General features: G+C 41.5%; 2 protein-coding genes across 4 annotated transcripts in view; one reads left to right on the top strand and one right to left on the bottom strand.

Moving 5' to 3' along the window:
- Window positions 1-3,034, bottom strand: part of RTP1 (receptor transporter protein 1) — a 142,597-nt gene extending 139,563 nt beyond the window's left edge. Inside the window, exon 1 of one of the 2 annotated variants that reach the window (XM_017956034.3) lies at window positions 2,714-3,034. In XM_017956034.3, the coding sequence (XP_017811523.1) occupies window positions 2,714-3,010 (297 nt within the window). In that variant the 5' untranslated portion in view covers window positions 3,011-3,034. The remainder of the gene's footprint in view (window positions 1-2,713) is intronic. The other variant, XM_017956035.3, reaches the window with a different exon arrangement.
- RPL39L (ribosomal protein L39 like) lies at window positions 2,975-22,452 on the top strand. 2 transcript variants are annotated; one of them, XM_017956039.1, is made up of 3 exons: window positions 2,975-3,363; window positions 15,516-15,579; window positions 22,067-22,452. In XM_017956039.1, exons 1-2 carry the CDS (start codon window positions 2,980-2,982, stop codon window positions 15,567-15,569), a joined length of 438 nt encoding a protein of 145 aa, XP_017811528.1. In that variant the 5' UTR covers window positions 2,975-2,979; the 3' UTR covers window positions 15,570-15,579; window positions 22,067-22,452. The 2 variants fall into 2 exon arrangements, with proteins under 2 accessions (XP_017811528.1, XP_009200174.1); XM_009201910.4 differs by having other exon boundaries at window positions 3,122-3,363.
- The last annotated feature ends 213 nt before the right edge of the window (window positions 22,453-22,665 follow it).

Raw genomic sequence — 22,665 nt, 5'->3', positions numbered from 1 at the left:
GGATCCCTCGTGAATACATTAATGCCCTCTCTGGACGATGGTGACCTCTCACTCTTAGTTCTTTCACGATATGGTTTGGCTGTGCCCCAACTCAAATCTCATCTTGAATTGTATTTCTCATAATCCCCACATGTTGTGGGAGGGACCCAGTGGGAGGTAATTTAATCATGGGGCAGTTACCCTAATGCTGTTCTTGTTATAGTGAGTGAGTTCTCATGAGGTCTGATGGTTTTATATGGGGCTTTTCCCCCTTTTGCTCAGCACTTCTCCTTGCTGCCACCATGTGAAGAAGGACATGTTTGCTCCTTCTTCTGCCATGATTGTAAGTTTCCTGAAGCCTCTCTAGCCATGCAGAACTGTGAGTTGATTAAACTGCTTTCCCTTACAAATTATCCAGTCTCCAGTATATCTTTATTATCAGTGTAAAAATGGACTAATACACCTTGAGAGCTGGTATTTAAAAAGAGCCTCCCTCTCCACTCTCTCTTGCCTCCTCTTTTGCCATGTGATCTCTGCACAAGCTGCTCTTTACCATGAGTGGAAGCAGTTTGAGGCCCTCACCACATGCAGATGTGGGCGCCATGCTTCTTATACAGCCTGCAGATCATGAGCCAAATAAATCTTTATAAATTATCCAGCCTCAACCGTTCCTTTATAGCAATGCAAATAGACAAAAACGGTGATAGAGAAGGAGTTTTTTGTTGTTGTTGTCCTCAAAATTACTGACAAAGAATACAATGGGGTGTTAAGATTTTACACACACATTATTTCATGATGATAAATTTTAAAATCATATCCCAATGTCATTATTTGAGCCTCAGCTGTAGTTGGGTAGTATAGTATCAAGCTTTTGGCAACTGGTTGCATTGTTCACCAACGCTAAGTCACCAATCTTAAAACATCACAACAATGAATTTAATCAGTGAACAATAAAATGTTATCAAGTCCATTCACAAAATTAAAAGCAGGACTGGCATAGTGGCTCACCCCATAATCCCAACACTTTGGGAGGCTGAGGCAAGTAGATCACCAGAAGTAGGGAGTTTGAGACCAACCTGGCCAATGTGGTGAAACCCCTTATCTACTAAAAATACAAAAATTAGCCAGGCATGTTGGCATGCACCTATAATCCCAGCTACTTGGGAAGCTAAGGCATGAGAATTACTTGAACCTGGGAGGCAGAGGTTGCAGTGAGATCGCACCACTGCACTCCAGCCTGGGCGACAGAAACTCCTTCTCAAAGAAAAACAAACAAAAAAACTATAAAGAATCTCCTGAGTATTTTTAAATCTTACATTAACAACAAATAAGAGTTTGAATGTCTTATCCTGCATATGGAAATCAAGTCTTTGAAGAAAAAAGGTTTTTTTTGGTTTTTTTTTTTTTTTGGAGAGAGTCTCACTCTGTCACTAGGCTGGAGTGCAGTGGCGTGATCTCCACTCGCTGCAACCTCCACCTCCCGGGTATGAGTGGTTTTCCTTCCTCAGCCTCCCGAGTACCTGGGACTACAGGCGCGTGCCACCACGTTTGACTAATTTTTGTATTTTTAGTAGAAACGGGGTTTCACCATGTTGGCCGAGATAGTCTCGATCTCCTGACCTCATGATCTGCCCGCCTCAGCCCCCCAAGGTGCTGGGATTACAGGTGTGAGCCACTGTGCCCAGCCAGAAAAACATTTTAAAAGACTTTGTACACTATTTGAAATGACTATGGAATGCTTTGTTTCAATCAATTTTAAAAAATGGGAAATTGCCTTATCTTTTAGATACATTTAAAATGTCGAAGTCCTCCTTAAACTTCAAGAAAATAAAATCAATCTCCTTAAAACGAACCAATTATGATGAATTTGTCAAAATATTTATATTGTGTTAACCTAATTTACCAAGACATTTCAAATTTACATCTCTACATCAATTAAAGACAGATTTAGAAATATACTGATTTTCTTCAAATACAGTGTTTGAAGTTACGATGATTAGATTTAAAGATATGTGTGATCAGTCAGTTTATGATTATGTAAAATAACATGTCAATAGTTACAGGATAATGCAGGTAGGTAAGACACCTGTTCTACTATTGTGTGACTTCATGATTTAACTGGTGTAATTAGGAAAGGTTCTAGATCTAATCTGAACTGTCATATCCACTTTTTTTTTTTTTTGAGATGGAGTCTCCCTCTGTTGCCCAGGCTGGAGTACAGTGGCATGATCCCAGCTCACTGCAACCTCTGCCTCCAGGGTTCAAGCAATTCTCGTGCCTCAGCCTCCCGAGCAGCTGGGATTACAGGCACCCGCCACCACACCCGGCTAATTTTTGTATCTTTGTAGAGACAGGGTTTCATCATGCTGGCCAGGCTGGTCTCGAACTCCTGACCTGAAGTAAACCGCCCACCCTGGCCTCCCAAAGTGCTGGGAAGGTACACTTCTAATCACAGTATTTCCAACTATATATTTGGTAGAAACAGTTGAAACTGCCATTGCAGTTACAGCAAAGGTAACAAGAGGTAAATTTCTAATATGTAACAGGAGAGTTGACTTTTCATCTAATTAGCACCAAAATCATTAAATTTGTATAGATATTTGCATTAGCAGAAATCCCATTTTGTTCATGTTGTTTTCAAATAAAGTGACTCATTTAAAATTTAGTTGCATTAAAAAAAATCTGTGTTATGGGAGTGGTAATACTGATTCCAGGCAGGGAGATGAGACATTACCAGATGAGAGGCAGGGATGGAGCTGAGTGGTCCTCCTGGTCTCCAATGGCCTGGCGGTGGCGCCATGGGAGGGAGAGCGCCCCCTGGAGGTCTAGGCGGTTCCTGGCTCGTGTGCCCGCGGGAACCCAAGCAGTCAGCCTCTGGCCCCGCCAGGGCGTACGAATCCTTTCCTCGTTTATCCGGTATTAAGTCACGCTGTGTGCTAAGTGCCGTGGCCAGGCAGCAGCTACACAACGAGCTGAGGTAAAATAGAGAACTAAGGAAGAATGGGGGACCCCAAAACCAACTTGGTGACATCACACGCCGGAGTCGGACCCACGGCCCCCGGGCCACAGCTCAGAGGGGCGGGACCGCCCGGGCCGGGGCGGGGCCGGGGCGGGGCCTGTCACCAGGGAAACCGCCCTCCTAGTATCCGCGCGCGGCGGTTGAACTGCTCCCAGCGAGGCAACCGCCTGCGAACGCCGGTTAGGGGAGAGGCGTCTCGGAGACTCAGAGACACCAAGGCCCCTGCGACGAGGTGGCTGCCGCTAGGGGGCGTCAGGACGACGGACCGGGTTCGAGTTGGGCCCGCCTTTTCCGCCAGCGCCCCAGGCCCGTGCAGTTCGGCATTCGCGTCCGAGAGCGGGAAAGAAGCAGTGGCCAAGGCGCCGGTAAGTAAAAGTCCGTCCTCACCGGCCGCCTGGGCCCGGTCCGCCCAGCGAACAGGGCGGCATGAGGGTCACGGGCTGGAAACAATGCCACAGCTCAAGCCGACTCCAACAGTAGTAGCTTTTTTTTTTGTTTTTTTGAGACAGGGTCTCCCACTTTCGCCCAGACTGGAGTGCAGTGGTGTGATCTCGGCTCACTGCAACTTCCGCCTCCGGGATTCAAGCGATTCTCTCGCCTCAGCCTCCCGAGTAGCTGGGGTTACAGGCGCGCGTCACCACGCCCGGCTAATTTTGTATTTTTAGTAAAGACGGGTTTCGCCATATTGGTTAGGCTGGTCTTGAACTCCCGACCTCAGGGTGATCCGCCCACCTCGGCCTCCCAAAGTGCTGGGATTACAGGCGTGAGCCACCGCGCCTGGCCTACAGTACTGGCTTCTGCAGGCCACTCAGGCACCGCCTGTTTCTAGCTTGGAGAAGGGGAAACCGACAATAAAGTAGCCTTGAAGGGATCCATGTTCCGGCCTGCCACCTTTTCCGATGTCGGTGTTGTCCAATTAGTGTCCCTAGAATTACCCAGAATGTGCGTGGCACTGATTCATCCGTGGTTTAATCGGCAAAACCAGGTGTCTTACCTACCTGCCTCATCTGCTCACTGCCCCTTTCTAAGGCGTTCTCACAGCCGCAAACACTTTCTCTTCCTCCATTAATTCCAATTGGTAAGATTTTGGAGTGTCCTTTAAGGTCCCCAGTTTCTCGAAGATAGCCCAAGGAATCTTGCCATTTCCTTGCCTTTTTTAACACATCTGGATTCATCCAGAGACGTAAACCCTGACCACCACCAGCTTCAAAGGGGTCTGACCCGTGCTGTCACATAGGGCTTAGAAGGGCCCTATACTTATTTTCGTGCTCTGCTATGGCAATCTTGAAATTCTTAATTTTTAAACCAGCACCCGTCTCCCTTCCCTGCCCCCCAGACATTTTCATTTTGCACTGGGCCTGGCCTTAATTCTCATTTTCTCAAAGGCTGCCATACAACTATAAAAATACAGTTAAAAGAGATTCTTCTGTAGATGTGTCAATAGTCACTAGGACATCAAGAGACAGGTGGCATGATTCTGTTAACTAGCTAGGAGTTGTTGGAATCATAAAGCCTTTGTGATCCAGTGCCCACCCTCCACCCTTCTCAATTTCGGAACCTGAGAGACTGCTTAGAGAAAACCTGAGAGGTTGTAAAGCTGAGCTGTCCAGTACCAAAACTCATTGAACCACATGTAGAGCTGTTCAGCACTTGAAATGTGGCTGGTCTGAAAAAAGATGTGCTACAAACGTAAAACGCATACCAGCTTTTAAATGTTTTTTGTTTTCCTTTTTTTTTTTTTTTGATATGGAGTATCCCTCTGTCACTGGAGTGCAGTGACGCAATCTTGGCTCGCTGCAACCTCTGCCTCCTGGGTTCAAGTGATTCTCCCGTCTCAGCCTCCCGAGTAGCTGGAATTACAGGTGCCCACCACCACACCAGGCTAATTTTTGTATTTTTAGTAAAGACGGGGTTTCACCATGTTGGCCATGGTTGGCCAGGCTGGTCTCGAATTCCTGACCTCAGGTGATCTGCCCCCCTCAGCCTCCCAAAGTGCTGGGATTGCAGGCATGAGCCACCACACCCAGCCAATTTTTCTTTTTCTTTTTTGGAGACAGAGTCTTACTCCGTTGCCCAGACTGGAGTGCAGTGGCCCAACCTTGGCTCACTGCAACCTCTGCCTCCTGGGTTCAAGTGATCCTCCTGCCTCAGCCTCCCAAGTAGCTGGGACTACAGGCATGTGCCACCACGCCAGCTAATTATTTTGTATTTTTAGTAGAGATGGGGGTTTCACCATGTTGGCCAGGCTGGTCTCGAACTCCTGACCTCAGGTGATCCACCTGCCTTGGCCTCCCAAAACGCTGGGATTACAGGTGTGAGCCACTGGGGCTGACCCTTTTTTTATTTATTTATTTTTTTTAGAAAGAGTGTTGTTCTGTTGCCCAAGCTGGAGTGCATTGACTTAATCATGACTCATTACAACCTCGACCTCCTGGGCTCAAGCATCCTCTTGCCTCAGCCTCCTGATCACAGGCATGCACCACCATGCCCAGCTAGTTTTTAGTTTTTGTGTAGAGATGAGGTCTCACTATGAGAAACATACTCGGGCTGGTCTCAAATTCCTGAGCTGAAGCAATCCTCCCGCCTCCCAAAATGTTAGGATTACAGGTGTGAGCCACTGCACCCAGCCTAAAGTCTCATTTTTAATTTAAAATATTTTATCCATCTTTATATTAATTACATGCTTAAATGATACTTTAAATAAGATTAAATAAACTATATTCAAATTAATTTCACCTGTCCCTATTTATTTTTAAAACATCACTCCTAGAAAATTTTAAATTGTAAGTATATGGGACTCACATAATATTTCTTTGGGAAAACACTATTATGAAAGTTTTAAGATATTGGAAACTTCTTATAATGTTCAGAAAAACTGCCTTCCCGCCCCCCCCAAAAAAACTCACATTGACCCTTATTATCTCCCAGAAAATACCACTACCTACTCTTATTCTATGTGATCCATATCAAACAACCTTACTAACCTAGCTTAACTCAAAGGCCTTGGCAGTTAAAGAACCACAGCCTAACTACAGATGGTCTAGGACTGCAGAATTATAGTCACTTTTAAGAGAAAGGCTCAAACTTCCCCCAGCTGTTGCATTAGACCAATTCAGTTGTTGGCAGACCTATCTCTACTGTTTTGGCTGTTTGTCTAGTTTTGCGTAAGTAAACTGTAAAGAAATTATAGAGAAGGGAAGAAAGACGTCATCAAGGAGGGTGGTCACGTCACCAACTTTCACTCCAAATTATATTGTTACAAACTCTGGCGTTGCAGCATCCTTGGCCTTCCTTTTGTCAGTCACACCACTTTAAAAAGTAATTAGCTTTAGTGAAGAAATTGCTGAAGCTCTAGTCTGAAGCATAGATAGGGACAGAAAATGATCTCTAAATTTAAACTTTCACTTGAGCAGTCTCCATTAGTTATGGAATATAAAATGGGTGGACTCCCGTATCTTAACCTTTCTTTAGTGTTTTGAATGGCTCTCAAAAGCAGTGTGATGCAGGAAGATGTTAGCTCTACATCAGTATGTACTGGATGAGGTCCTAACCCAGTCCTCCTAGAGCCTCTAGTTCCATGGAAAATAACAGGAAAAGAGTTCTTGCTGTTAGTTCACCTGAGTGCTGGTTGTTCAAAAGAACCTGGCATCTCTCTCTTGCTCCCTCTCTCGCCATGCAGCATGCCTGCTCCTCCTCCGCCTTCTACCAAGAGTTAAAGCATCAGAAGCCAGCAGATGCTGGTGCCATGCTTGTACCGCCTGCAAAACCATAAGCCAAATAAAACTCGTTATGAGTTGCCCAGCCTCAGGTATTCCTTTACAGCAACGCAAAATGGATCAACACACGTGGTTTATGTCCTCCTCTGGAAAGATATGGCTCTGTTTGTGAGCTACCTCACCCACGAGTGTGTTTTGCCTGTTCACTGCTTACCCGTCTGTATTAGTCTTCCACGCCGCTGATAAAGACATACCCTAGACTGGGCAATTTACAAAATAAAGATGTTTATTGGGCTTACGGTTCCACATGGCTGGGGAGGCCTCACAATCATGGCAGAAGGCAAGGAGGAGCAACATCCTACGTGGGTGACAGAAGGGCAAACAACTTGTGCAGGGAGACTCCCATTTTTAAAGCCATCAGAGCTCATGAGACTTATCCACTATCACAAGAACAGCACAGGAAAGACCCGCCCTCATGATTCAATTACCTCCCACCGGGTTCCTCCCATGACACATGGGAATTGTGGGAGTTACAATTCAAGATGAGATTTGGGTGAGGACACAGCCAAACCATATTACCATCCCATCACGAGGCTCAGTCTCAGCTATGCTTCTGAACTGCTTTGCCTCAGGAGCCACAGTATTTGACAAAGCCTTAGAAGCTGGATCTCCACCCCAGTAGACACCTGCAGGTGACTGAAATGAGATTGCCCCATCAGAGTGGGAGGATCTATCATCATACAGCCATGTAATTTCTTAAGAAATTAAGAAAGGTTTAAGCAAAAAAGCCTTGGCAAGTTGAGTTGGGAAAGAATGTCTACCACTGGCTCAAATTACTGCCTTTCTGAGGCTTCTCTTTCATCCAACATGCAAAGGTCAATCTTATGTGCAACAGCACCTTTCAACCATGATCAACCATGATCGGGTCAGCACTCTGAGATAGGATTGAGGTGTGTACACCACAGAATGCAAAATATTTGGGAATCCCTGGAAGCATGACAGAGGTGGGAATTGGAAGTTGAAGCTTAAGCATTCCTCCTGGCACTGAGAAAGGCTTGGTCTTGTCCTGATCTCTGGGTTTTGGTAGTGAATCCACTTGGGCCTGTAGTTTTGTTACAAGATTTTTAACTACACAATTCAACATCTTTAATAGACATAGAACTACTTAGGTTATGCACTTACATGAGCTTTGGTAGTACCCATCTCATAAGAAATTTGTCCATTTCCTTACAAGACTTTGATGACTAAGTTGACTTTATGGGCATACAATAATTTGTGATATTATTCTATCTGTTTAATGTCCTGAGACCTGTAGCATTATCCCCTTTATCATTGCAGATGTTGGTAATTTGTGTCTTCTCTCTCTTTTTTTTTTAATCAGGCTAAAGTAGTTTGGGCAATACTGACATTTTGAGCTGGATAATTCTTTGTCATATGGAACTCACCTGTGCATTGTAGGATGTTCGGCAGCATCCCTGGCCTCCACCCACTAGAGGTAGCAGCACTCCTCCAGTGGTGACCACCAAAAATATCTCCAGACATTGCCAAATGTCTCCTGAAAGGCAGAATTGCCCCTGGTTGTACACCACTGCTTTAAACTACTTTATCTCTGTTACCATGTTTTCTGTTTCAAGCATTTTCATTTAATGTATACAAATTTTTATCTGCTGAAATTCCCCTCTGGTCATTCATGTTCCTGTCTATTTTTTTCCACTAGAACCTTCAATATATATGATTAATATATTAATCAAATTTATTTTAAGTTCCCTCTCTCTTAGTTCTAACACTTAGGTTATCTGTGAGTGTGGTTCTGTTGATTACTTTCCCTCTTCACAATGAATTGTTTTTTTCTTTTTCATGCTCATAATATTGTATCAAATGTCGAGCATCTTGTGGAGGACAGTGGGGGGTTGAGATCATCTGTGCCCCAAAATAAGCATGCTTTTTCTGCTAGGTCAGTAATGTGGGGTCTTGAATCAGTCTACTCAGTAGTTAAGCCGGGTTTGGGTTTTATTGGTCCATCTTCAGTACACCAGCAGGTTCGATTTCCTCTATTACCTTATGCTTAGGGTAGCGTGCTAGAGGGATTTTCTCAATATCCTATTTCATTCTTAGCTTCCAGCCTTCACATTGAGCCTGTGCCACACAGGAGTCTCTCTCCATGCTTTTGCCTTTCACCCTGCTTGTTACTTGGTGCTTGCTATCTTGGTAGAGGAGGCCAGAAGACTATTGGTCATCCTGGTCCAACCTCAGTCTTGGGTAAGGAATGGTCTGGGCAGAATTTTTGCCTTTTCCACAGCAAGAGCTTACTTCCCTGTATCAGTCTGATTTCACACTGCTATAAAGAACTACCCAAGATTGGGTAATTTATAAAGGAAATAGGTTTAATTGACTCACAGTTCCACATGGCTGGGGAGACCTCAGGAAACTTACAATCTGGCAGAAGGCAAAGGGGAAGCAAAGCACATCTTAGGTGGTGGCAGGAAAGAGAGAGAGTGAAGGAGAAAGTGCCACTTTTAAACCATCAGCTCTCATGAGATCCTCCTCACTATCACAAGAACAGCGTTGGGGAAACTGCCCACATGATCCAATCACCTCCCACCAGGTCCCTCCCTCGACAGGTGGGGATTACAATTTGAGATGAGATTTGGGTGGGGACACAAAGCCAAACCATATCATTCCCCTAACAGATCTTCATCACCAAGGGAGGCTCTCTCTAGTCTCCTGCCTTGTGCCAAGTCTTTTTCATCAGTATCCAGTAGAGATGATGGAAGAGAGACTGAAAGTGGAAGCAAACTGTCTTTATGTCTGAGGCTTCCAGGGTTTGGTTTTGTTTGTTTGTTTGTTTTAATTATTATACTTTATGTTCTAGGGTACATGTGCACAACGTGCAGATTTGTTACATATGTGTACATGTGCCATGTTGGTGTGCTGCACCCATTAACTCATCATTTACATTAGGTATATCTCCTAATGCTATCCCTCCCCACTCCTGCCACCCCACAACAGGCACCAGTGTGTAATGTTCCCCTTCCTGTGTCCAAGTGTTCTCATTGTTCAATTCCCACTTATAAGTGAGAACATGTGGTGTTTGGTTTTCTGTTCTTGTGATTGTTTGCTCAGAATGATGGTTTCCAGCTGCATCCATGTCCCTACAAAGGACATGAACTCATCCTTTTTTATGGCTGCATAGTATTCCGTGGTGTATATGTGCCACATTTTCTTAATCCAGTCTGTCATTGGTGGACATTTGGGTTGGTTCCAAGTCTTTGCTATTGTGAATAGTGCCACAATAAACATACGTGTGCATGTGTCTTTATAGCAGCATGATTTATAATCCTTTGGGTGTATACCCAGTAATGGGATGGCTGGGTCAAATGGTATTTCTAGTTCTAGATCCTTGAGGAATCGCCACACTGTTTTCCACAATGGTTGAACTATTTACAGTCCCACCAACAGTGTAAAAGTGTTCCTATTTCTCCACATCCTCTCCAGCACCTGTTGTTTCCTGACTTTAATGATCACCATTCTAACTGGTGTGAGATGGTATCTCATTGTGATTTTGATTTGCATTTCTCTGATGGCTAGTGATGATGAGCATTTTTTCATGTGTCTGTTGGCTGCATAAATATCTTCTTTTGAGAAGTGTCTGTTCATATCCTTTGCCCACTTTTTGATGGAGTTGTTTGTTTTTTCCTTGTAAATTTGTCTGAGTTCTTTGTAGGTTCTGGATATTAGCCCTTTGTCAGATGAGTAGACTGCAAAAATTTTCTCCCATTCTGTAGGTTACCTGTAAAGCCAAAATTGACAAATGGGATCTAATTAAACTAAAGAGCTTCTGCACAGCAAAATAAACTACCATCAGAGTTAACAGGGGTTTTATACTCTCATGCTAGTCCACACTTGACCTTTAGCAATTCATTAACGATTTTAGCTGAATTCTTACCAGCGTATGAGGTACTTGATGTCTCTTCTTCAGTGCTCATGTCCCTTTGCTCCTTTGCCAGGCCAGTCTTTCCTTGGATTTCAAGCTACTTTATTGGTCTGTGACCTTAGGTAGGGTGACCAGTTGTTCCAGTTTGCCTGAATCTGAGGAATTTCCCAGGATATGACTTTTAGTTCTAATATGGGGGAAGTCCAGTTGGTCTTCCTAACCTCAGTCCTCTGAGTTTCAGGAAAAAATATTTCGTAGTTTTCTGGTTGTTGGCATAGGAGCGATGCTCTTTCTAGGTTTCTACATCCTGGGCAGAAGACAAATTACTGAAATATTTATGCATGTTGAATATGGACAAAAGTGGCACTTGAGATAGTGAGAAACCATACGGGGGAAACATCTGTTTCTTACTAAAGCAGGGGGGTGCTTGTGAAATCTTCCCTAAAATAGAGAATAAGCAAAATCATTTCAGTATCTGCCATTCTTTTGTCTGTCAGCATCAGATTTATCTGATTACCTAAATGAACGCTCGTTGAAGAGCTGGGTCCACACCTATTCCTTCTACACCTGTAGTCAGCATTCAACCAGCACCAGACTTACACTTTACCCCCAGCAACTGAGCATCAAAAATCTTTTGCTAGATTTTTGAGCAAAATCTTTTTCAAAATAAAAATCTGTATTCTCTCTCATCAGAGGAAGATGGGCTGAGTGTAGCAGTAATCTTCGAATATTAATATTGACCATTTCTGGGTGAATAAGCCCATGTGTGTACACATGCATGTATAATCTTGTTATCAGCTGCCTGGGGGCATATTTGGTTTATGTTGCCGTGGGCAGTACCTCTGGTATTGTGTTTTTTATTTCAGATATTGTGGGAACCAGGAGTATTTCTGACTCCTACAATCATCACTAATGGTTATGTGGTAGGCAACCTCCAGGAAATGCTCTGTATCTGGTGTGATGACGAAAGCTTTATCATGTACTCAATTACTCTTTTGAGCATCCTTGAGTATCCAAGAAAAATATAACCTCTTGAGGAGCTTATGGTCTGTGTATGTGATATCTTCCTATTAAATAGTCAAGATAGTGACATTAGTACAATAGAATCAACACAGAAATCTTAAAACTGGGAACATTTATAATTTCAACAACTGTAGGCTTTATACAGCTGTAGATATAAAAATAACAGCTAAGACCTGTATTATGTTTTTTATGTGCCAAGCATTGTCCTAAATGTTTTATACTCATTACTACACTAAATCTCTACCTATATAAGCTTCATAACAACCCTATGGTGTTGAATGTTATTATCCACATATTACAGATTAGAAAAATAAGGAACAACAGGGCTAAGAAATGTTTTCAAGGTCACACTAATAGCAAGTGGTGGCAGTGAGACTTGAGCCTGTGCAGTTTGTTTCCACAGTTCTTTTTTTTTTTTTTCCTTAATGAGAAGGAGTCTCACTCTGTCTCCCAGGCTGGAGTGCAGTGGCATGATCCTGGCTCACTGCAACCTCCGCCTCCTGGGTTCAAGCAATTCTGCCTCAGCCTCCCAAGTAGCTGGGATTACAGGCACCTGCCACCACACCTGGCTAATTCTTGTATTTTTAGTAGTGATGGGGTTTTACCATGTTGGTCAGGCTGGTCTTGAACTCAAGACCAGGTGATCCGCCCGCCTCAGCCTCCCGAAATTCTGGGATTACAGGCATGAGCCACTGTGCCCGGCTCTCCAGAGTTCTTTTTAACCACTGTGACAGTGGTCGCAAATACAGAAGACAGAAAATATTTCAACTTGCAGGATGATGTAGAGAAAGTGAGAGTTGTATATGTGAAAAAAAGCCTTTTAAATACCACTTTGATTTTAGGCCATGTGCCAACCAAGGAGGTACAGAAAACTGAAAGAGAACTTGCTAAGGAAAATAAGTTAGCAAGTGGTACAGTGATGCCCTGGGCTCATAAGTCAACAAACAGCATGAAATATACAGACAGTTGTGCCCATTTGATAGAAAGTCATGTGACGCAGATGACTCAGTAACAGTGGAAGTGCTAAAAAAAAAAAAAAGAAAGAAAAAAACTTGGAAGAACAGCCCTACCTCTGCATATAAAATACTTGAGTACTTTCAGTTTCAAAATTAAAGATTGCTCAGAAACTACTTGCCATACAGAAGAAATTTAGGATGAAAATTTTTATCAAATGATTGAGAATGTGTTAGGTCATTCTTAGATTGCTATAAGGAAATACCTGAGACTTGGTAATTTATAAAAAGAGGTTTAATTGGCTTGTGGTTCTACAGACTGTCTAGGAAGCATAGCACTAGCATCTGCTCTGCTTCTGAGGAGGCCTCAGGGAGCTTTTACTTATGGCAGAAGGTGAAATGGGAGCAGCCGCGTCACATGGCAAAAGCAAGAGTGAGAGAGAGAGTTGGGGAAATGGAAGTACCACACACTTTTAAATTACCAGACTCACAAGAACTCACTGTCACGACGGCAGCGCCAAGCCACGAAGGATCCATTCCCACAACCCAGACACCTCCCACCAGGCCCCACCTTCAGCACTGGTGATTGCAACTCAGCATGAGAATTGGGCGGGGACAAATATCCAAACTATTAGGTTGGTGCAAAAGTAATTGTGGTTTAATACATCAGAGAATAAAACCAATGAATGGAAAGTAGAAAGAACTTTGCTTTGAAGATGACATCATGGATGTGATCAACTCATGTGAATCAAAGTAGATTCACAAATGAGTAGAATATCTCACAAACCCTGAGACTGGTTCTTGTAAGAGAATACATAGGAAAGACAGGACAGTCAACAAGAATATTCAAAGCATTTGGCGAGGGCGGAGTAGGATGATTGATTTTCAAGTCAACTGATTATTACAACAAAATATATGTAGGAGATGAAGTATTTTAGCCTAGCCCAAGGGAAATCACTAATAACCTCTCTATACTTACTGGGTAACCTAGATGATACAATATAGCTCTTATTAAGTGGCACTTATTTATGTGTGAGTCTGATATTCTCACAGAGGCACAAAAAAAAAAAAAAAAAAAAAGCTGGGGGGTGGGAGGGTATAGTGGTGACCTGGGAGTAGGGAGGAAAACTCAGATTGTGTTAAAAGATACAATGCAGAAATTTTGTAGGTTGGTTTCTTAAGGTTAACTTTATAGTCCAAAAGGTAGAGAGGGTTGATAATCCAGTACAATTTGTAGACATTAATAAAAAGATACTCCATACTTTGTGCTTTACTGTAACACATTTTATCCTTAAGACAAGGTAAACAACCATTTAATGTAACAAGCTTAGCTAAGTCTTGATAATTTAGAATTTTCTACTCAAAATAATTGAGTGAGGATGTCCTTTTGTAGAACGAATTACATGTTTAAGGTATTGTCGTGAGTGAGGAGGAGGAGGAGCACTGCTGTCCTAAGATCAACTCTATTCTGAGGCCATGGTTATTCTTTTGTTTAAAAAAAAAAAAAGATTATTACTTTCCAAATAGAAGTATCCCGGAGAACACTGGGTTTGAGGCTTGGTGAAGGTTACATTTTGAGTAAAGGACACAGAGGACATTGGATTGGCAGTGTTCAGTGTGTGTGGTTTTTCATGTCTCCCCAAATCCTCCCAGGAGATGTATTTAGGCTGCTAAAACCCACTGTTTTACCTGCTCAGGAAGCGAGCTTATCAAACATCTTTTATCCTCAAGTATATTATCTTGAAATTGCAGCGTATTAACTCACATGGTTGCAAAAACTGCCTTTCACTTGTCTGACCATCTGGATCTAACATTCAGTATCCATGAACAATCCTTGCTAAGCTATCATCATATCATCTGGCACTGTCTTGCCACATTGCCTGCAGTTGATATGATAATGATTAGGCATCATAACATAGAGTCATTTTGCAACAGTGGAAGGAGAGGACGTTGTAAGGGATGTGTGCATACAGCTCTCTGCAAGCAAGAGGTATAATGGGGCTGAGCAAAGCAACAGGTATAATGGTCCGGCCAGGTGTTACCACATAAATGGGGAGACGTATCTGGACTTCAGATGTGTTGTGATGTTTACAGGCATAACAAAACCCAGCTGCATATTTTTTTGTCATAGCCTCAGCCAGTAGCTTGCCACAGGGAGGCGTTACACACAGACCTTGCTGTGGGAGCTATTTGGTTGTTCAAATACCTGTCTAGTACATCACCAGGCATAGGCAGCTACTGACTAGCTGCCAGAATCAGTAACTATAATAACTGTTATAGGCCAGGCATGCTGGCACATGCCTGTAGTCCAAGCTACTCAGGAGACTGAGGCGGGAGGATGGCTCAAGGCCAGGCATTTGAAGCTGCAGTGAGCTAGGATCATGCTACTGTGCTCCAGCATGGACAACAGAATGAGACCCTGTCTCAAAAAGAGAGAAAGAAATGTATATTAAAAAGCTGTTATAATGGTTTCCTCACAAACGAAAGGTGAGGAGGGCTTGTATAATAACTATGTTGATACCATGAATCAAAAAATGGCAAATATTACTGTTTTTTGAAGTTTTTGGAAGAATCTAATTCCCAAAAAGAGCCTATTTTTCATAAACACAAGAAACAGGTGTACACATCCCAGATTTTATTAATGTTGTTCGAGGGTTTGTGAGTGGGAATTCAAAAGCAAGCACAGGCTGCACTGCTCAGTTTAATATTATATATTTCAATTTTTTTTTGTCATTGCCTCTCTTTCTGCAAAAAGACTTCCTATATTTTCTCTTAAGGTTTTCACAAATTTCAGGCCAATTGATGAACACTACTTTCACCCACAGGTAAGGTTTAACTGAAAATAGTAAGATCTTACTGTTGCTCTTACACACTGGATATTTTCTTTTCAGATTTTATTTGGAGAGAAGCAAGCATCTTTGCCTCTTTGGAGTAGGAAATTCTGACTTGAAAAAGGTAGGATTTTCTTCCTCTTTTTTTCAACTTGTGAAAAAAATTAAAGTGTAATTTTCAAAAGTGGACACTTTGTTAAAAATTTAAGATAGTTTATTTTTAGTTTTGTAGATACTTCTAAATTAGGGATGAAGGCTGTAGATAGTATATCTGAATTTTAAGCAATGCTTTAAATATGGTTTTCAGAAACTTAAACTTTTCTCGTCTTAATTTTCAAAACTTTAATTTTGTGAACTAATTACATTTCAAACTAAAGTGAAAGGAGTTATGTCTTGGAACTTGACAAACTTTTACATTTTATACTTTAGGCACTGATTATAAATGAAGGGGGCAGGATGATGGTAGACAGGATTTACGCCATGACATTTGAACTACATGATTGAATGGAAAAGGGAAACCAGTTATCTCATTATACATTAAAATAGGCACTAAAGTGTAAATGTGTAGTTTAACAATGACACCTGTATAATTACTACCCAGGTTAAGAAGTAGAAAATTACCAGCATTCTAGGAAATATATGCATATTGCTTCTAAGTAACAGCCCTTCTCCTCCCCACAGGTGACCACTATCTTTACCTGTATACTAAAATTCCTTTTTTCATACCAGTGGTTCCCAAAGTTTGGTCTGGCATCAGCTTCATCTGGGAATCTGTTAGAAATGCAAATTCTTGGGTTCATTCTCTGATCTATTACATTTATGTATTTTTTATGGGATGCATATTTATATGATAAAATATAAAGCAATGATTCTCAAACTTTAACATGTATCAGAATGACCTGAATGGCCTTTTAAAACACAGATGCTGGGTCCTACCTAGAGTTTCTAATGATCTCTTTCTATTGTCTGTTTTAATCATTGATTCCAATTTTCTTATATGCTGGATGTTTGACCCTCTGCTAGTCATTGCACTTGAAATGTCATTTTGTGGAAATAATTGTCTGGCCTACAATTAAGCTACTTTGCCCCAAAGATCACACGTATTTGCTTTTGTTGGGTACCTGCAGGTACTACAAGTTTGGGCCCACCTGTTCAAAGTTTGATATTTCCTGGACAACTCAGAGGAGTCTCATCACATTCAGATTATTACAATTCTTGTTCACCTTCACTCTGAAATTTTGGATCCCAGATTGTTGTAGGAGAAGGTCTCCTGACAGACTCCCTAACTTTTATGAACCCAGGGTTTTGTTTTCAATCTCCTCTGTACCCTGAAAGGCTGTCAAAATGGAGGTCCTAATGTTCTGGGATTAGCAGTGCTTTCAGTGAAAAAGTGGCTTCAGGCTTGTTTACTTCTCTTGATTCTTTGCTTCTCTTTACTCCTGGCCTGATAATTCCTTACTATTTTGTAATCTCTTTGAGGCTTTTTAAAAGATTATTTGAAATATATTTTACCCAGTTTTCTAGTTGTTTTGTTTTCAGCTGTCGGACTGACCTAAATAACCTAGGCCACCGTTACTAGAAATGGAAAATAAATTAATAAGGCACAGTATTTTTCAAAGTACTGTGGTTTTTCAAAACATTAAAAAGCAATAGATGGGCTGGGCATGGTGGCTCAAGCCTGTAATCCCAGCTACTTGGGTGTGTGAGGCAGGAGAATTGCTTGAACCCGGGAGGCGGAAGTCGCAGTGAGCCAAGACGGCGCCATTGCACTCCAGCCTGGGCAACAAGAGTGAAACTTCGTCTCAAAAAAAAAAAAAAAAAAAAGCAATAGATGTTTATATTTTTGGGAACAAAAAGTTCTTTTTGTTAGTCTACAACTTTAATCAGACATGGGACACACAAGATGGTTTGGATACAAAAACCCTTTTTTGTTAAAAGATTCCCAGAGTTCCATATTTAAAAATATTTTATGACCTTTAACCTTATGACCTTAAATACTGATATAACCTTTAACCACTCCAGAGTGCTCTGATATTTACACAGTGGGTTCCAGAAGTGCTTCCCACAACTTCAGAAAGCCTCACAAAATGCAGAGGTGTGCCTAGTACAATATCCACTTCACGATTTGTGATACTGATATCAAACACTAGGGTCTCAGTCTAGGTCCCATTGCTTGCCGCACGAAAAGAAGCAAGTGTTGCCAGGGAAGGCTTTATTATTTTACAGTTGATGTTAACCAGAGAGAACAGAGCCAAACCTCAAATCCATCTCCTTGCTCCAAGCAAAGTTAGGGGTTTATATAGTGAGGAAGGAAAACAGGAGCGCAAGGAAGAGGAGTTGATCAACAGGCAGCAGGTGGTCGAATGGGGGATCTAGTATCTCACTGTAACCACGTGCACAAAGACAGTGATTAGGGCTGGGTAAGGAAGAGGAAGTGGTCAACAGGCAGCAGGTGCGTCTCGGTCTGGGTGCAGCGATTCAGAAAGCCACAAGATGCAGGAACTCCCAGTTCCGAGCTACAAATAACAGAGGGTGCTTTTCACATCACACAGAGGCTTTCTAGCCATGGCACTTCTTAAGTTACAAGGCAAGTTATGGGCAACCTCCATCCAACCCTTAGTTGATAACTTATGTTTAAAACAACATATTGACCTTTAAACCAATATGACACCACCATTATTACTTTCACACAACTTATCTCTTAAAAATCAAAATATTGCTCTCACAAGTATAAAATTTCTTAATATAAATTTCCATTTCTTATTATAAAATCCTACTTTATGAAAAGATGTGAAGAGCCAGGACCACCATGAAGCCCACTCAGTTTAACCACTTCCTTATAGATATATCTTATTGCATCCCATGTGTTTTGTTGTCTGGGATATAGGTATTTTCCTTACATAGTAGCACATGCTCCTCCTCTCTTCCTAGCTAGAATATGATCTAAAGACATGTGATTTTAGACCACATTTATTATGGCTACCATTTCTTTGGTATTACTTTTGCATAGCTGGTCATATATAATAGCTGTATCACTGATTGCTGAGGTTGCCCAGTCAACTGAACTTTGGAAATTACATAACAAATTCTGTTTCTGAGCCTAATAAGAATTTTGAGGAACCATTTAATGGCCCTAGTTGTCTAGTTATGCCCAAATAGCTGCCACTACTGTATTCCTCAGGCAGCCATTGGTGTGCCCATGACCCCTATATCCAGTAAGTAGAAGAATGAGGAGTGGGCCTATACTTTTTGCCAAAATCTGGAGTCCAATTTTTGATATTCAATGTAGATGTTAAAGAATGGGACCCTTATGAGCACCCTGATGTTACAAGCACTAGTGCCTATTCCCGTGAACTCTCAGAATCATCTAGATATGGCTGAAGATTATGCTTAGGACAGCAAGGGTCAGGAAATGTATGTCTTGGGGTTTAGGGATAGATCATCTTCCTGGCAGCTCCAGTTAAATGGCCGAGTATGATTGCATCTGATAGAGATTTGATAAATCTCATGAGCCTCCATCTCCACATGTGCTTTCTTTCAACTGCAGCAGGCCTTCCATTTATGATCACTTAATAAACTTTGCCTTTCCATAGGCTATCCAGGTTCTAGAATTTGCCCAGTTTTTAACTTGGTACCATGATTCCCCATCTCTCAGTTTTCTAGAATGAAGTGCGTATCTCCAGTACTTGGGATCTATATCACACTGTATTTGTAGCCTCTAGACTAATTATATAACTTGGCATATAGCCAGAGGTATGTGATTCAGTATTTTCTTGAGAAAATTTAACTCCTGCAGGTCCTCTGAATCACCCGAGATGTGTAGGGCAATAAGTGTAATCATTCCTTTTAAGGTAAAACTGCCTTCATAACCATTACTATTGTACTAGAATGAGGACTACTGACTTACTGGCTATAAGCTTATTTCAGTTGGTATTATAACCAGTTCTTTCAGTTCTTTCACTGTCTCCAATGCAGATCAGATATCTCTTTGAGTTTCTTTTTAAAAGTTTCCATGAGAGTTAGTTCTAGCTAAGAGCTGTATGTCACTGGCATTGAACTGTCAGGAAATACCTGGTCAGAGCTCCTAGCCCAAAGCGTCTCCAAAGGTGAGCACCCTATCATCCTGTTCACTGGAAACTAGTACTTGGAATAGTCCAGTAAACTCTTTGTCCTACTGTAGTTCTTTATCTTACTACAGTAAATTTTTCTTAGAGAAGACTTTCACACAAGATTGGCTTCAAGAACCCTAACCAGTACAACCAGGGTTCCCAAGGGAGAGGGTGTTAGACCCTGGGTTTGTTGGCAACCCAGTCCAGTTCTTTCCCTGCATTCTTGAAAGCTTTTTTTCTGAAGTGGTTAGAGCCAAGTAGTCACTGATAGAGATTGTGTAGAGGGAATTCATATACAAAGGGTAGAACAGGGTCTGCTAGATAGCTAGCTAAAGTCAGCATGTGGTAAATTTAGGAAGAACTGTGATTGGTAGCTAAAGGTTCTTTGCTGCTAATGTACGGGAAGAAAATAAAAGGATTGGACAAAAATAGTAGTGTGCCTTCCCTATCTTTATCACCCATTTGTCATTTTCAGGCCTATTTGTTATTCTCTTAACCTGTAGACTCTACAAGGATACTTATGGCTTAGTTTCCAGTGTTTTATATTTCATGAAACATTTGTATCTCAACCACACCCCACCCTATACCCCAACTTACTTACCTACTTATCTATTCCTTGCACATAAAGTCTCCTGCTCCTGGAAGTTCCCAGTGGGAAGGTGTACAAATCTGGGGACATTGGCCTCCCCACTAGGGCAGTTGTCTCAGAAGTGTCTGAAGTTTGGATATTAGGGTTGAAGGGCAGACAGTACAATTAGCACTCTTATTTCTTCTAGTATTTCCTTACCATGATATTTATGGGTTGCCCATCAGTTTGGGCTTTTTTTTTCACCTCATTTTTCAATACCTAGACTAATAAGTATTTCTATTGAGAACTTCCTTTTTCTCTTTTTAAAATTTCCCTCTATTTTCTTTTGATTATTTTGAGAGCTGAAATTCACAGAAGTATCCTAAGTTATCTTTTCCCAAATTGTTACAGGAAAGACTGCTAGTTATCTACTCTGCTATTCATTCTTCTTCCTTTTTCTTTAGCAGAACCTGATTTGTATGGGGTTGGGGGCACCATGTACTCAGCTAAAAAGCTATAGTGCCCATCCTTCATTACTGATAAGGATGGCAGTGGAACACGGTTCTTGCCAACAAGGTGTAATCAAAGGTATTGAGAGAGATACCTAGTAAACCTCCTTAAAGGCCAGTAGCCTCACAGCGTGTAGTCTTTTGCCTTTCTTTCTTTCTTTCTCTTCTTCCTGCCTGTATGTTCGGGGAGATGCTAGACATAGAATAGACATCTCACAACAGTGAGCCATAAGAAAGAAGTAAAGATAATAACTTGGGCCACATCTGAAAAGACTGAGTTAGACACTATGTGTGAACTCAGACAGTCAGAAACAAGTCATACTTTTTGCAGCTACCATCATCCCCATTATCTTAGGGTTAGAAAAAACTGCCTTTATCATGACAGATTCATACAGTTTGTATATCTCCAACACTGTTTGCAGTAGGACTTTACTGCCGTCATTTAATTACTCTCACAATCTGGATATAGACATTATTTTGCACTGGAATCATTAAAAATAACTCCTTGTGTCTCTGTGCCCCAGGTTCATATTCCTTAATTATGGAGGGCCCAAGATCTTTAAAGGGAGTGGTAGCATGCAATTCAGTAGATGGCAATGTGGTCAATTTTGATAATTAGATAAAAATATTAGTATGCACAGCCAATGGCTTTTAAAATAGTAATAACATGAAAGTACCATGAGGTAGTTTTACAGTGAATCGCATGTTTTAAATGTATACATGTTTTAAGTGTTGTGGGGATGAATTACTTGTTTTATAGATTTCTATTTTCAACCATATTTTCCTATTCTGTACTATTTGCCATACTAGAACACCGGAAAAGATTTAAGACCTCCAAATGTAAAGGGTTATTGAGAAAGAGTTGCCAAAAAAGGGTCACATATTAGTTAGATAAGTTGTAGTTTCAAAATAATATCTCCAATATCTCAGTTTATAGAAAGACAATATTCTGCATATACATCTGTCTTAACTGGAAGGCTCTTATAATATTAAGTTGTTAATATTGGAGCTTTTTCTAGCTAAATGGGATAATAGTTTTTTTAGTGTTCTATTGCTTTAATTTTTCTGTAATGAACTGGTATTACCTGTTTGTAACTTTTTTAAAAGTTGAAAAATATTCCTCTTGATGGACATTTAACAAGAGAAGCAAAAGTATGCTGCTGAGAAATGAGTAGCATCAAGTCAGGAACAGGGGGAACAAAGAGACTCCTGCCTTTGCTGCTGATCCACCAGAACAGCCATCAGACTCCTCAGACTGCTGCTGGCTCCTGAGCTGTTCCTGAGCTGCCTGTGGGATCCTGAGTGGCAGTGAGCGCTCGCTGTGACACCAAAGATCCTCTTTCTTGTCTTGTTATTTCTTCTTGTTACCCTATCCTATTCTATGTTAATAATGTCTCCGTCTCTCTCTCCCTTTCTCCGCCATAGTGGTGTGTGGTTGACTCTGTTTCTCGCCATGTCTTCTCACAAGACTTTCACCATTAAGCGATTCCTGGCCAAGAAACAAAAGCAAAATCGTCCCATCCCCCAGTGGATTCACATGATGAAACCTGGTAATAAAGTCAGGTACAACTCCAAAAGGAGACACTGGAGAAGAACCAAGCTGGGTCTATAAGGAGTCACACTTGAGATGGCACACATATTTATGCTCTGTCAAGGTCACGATCACCTTACGATATCAAGCTGAAAATGTCACCACTCTCTGGATAGTTGTACATGTTTTACTGGGAATATATTTTTCTCTTTTTCTATATGTTCTGTGCTAGTAGGGTGGATTCAGTAATAAATATGTGAAAGCTTTTGTTTCAAAAATGTCTCTGTCTAAAAACTGTCCCTTCATTTATTCAATAAACATCAGGATCTGTGCTATATGTCAAACCCCTGGGTAATGCTGAGGATAAATGCTAAGCCAAATAGACCTTCAGCCTGTGGTGAGAGGGATAGATGCTACTCAGATCATACAGATGTATACAGTGGAACAAAATGAGATCAGGACTACAGAGGAAAATAAGACACAGAGGAGGCAG

The sequence above is a fragment of the Papio anubis genome, chromosome 2 (assembly GCF_008728515.1).
Source record: "Papio anubis isolate 15944 chromosome 2, Panubis1.0, whole genome shotgun sequence".
NCBI classification, from domain to species: domain Eukaryota; kingdom Metazoa; phylum Chordata; class Mammalia; order Primates; family Cercopithecidae; genus Papio; species Papio anubis.
Note: the sequence above shows the minus strand (reverse complement) of the source record. Positions and strands in the feature narration are given on the sequence as shown.

Coding starts and splice junctions, on each gene's coding strand:
- RPL39L (XM_017956039.1), top strand. CDS start 2,980: ATGGGGGACCCCAAAACCAACTTGGTGACATCACACGCCGGAGTCGGA. Junction 3,364..15,515: donor AAGCAGTGGCCAAGGCGCCG/GTAAGTAAAAGT, acceptor TTTTCTTTTCAG/ATTTTATTTGGAGAGAAGCA.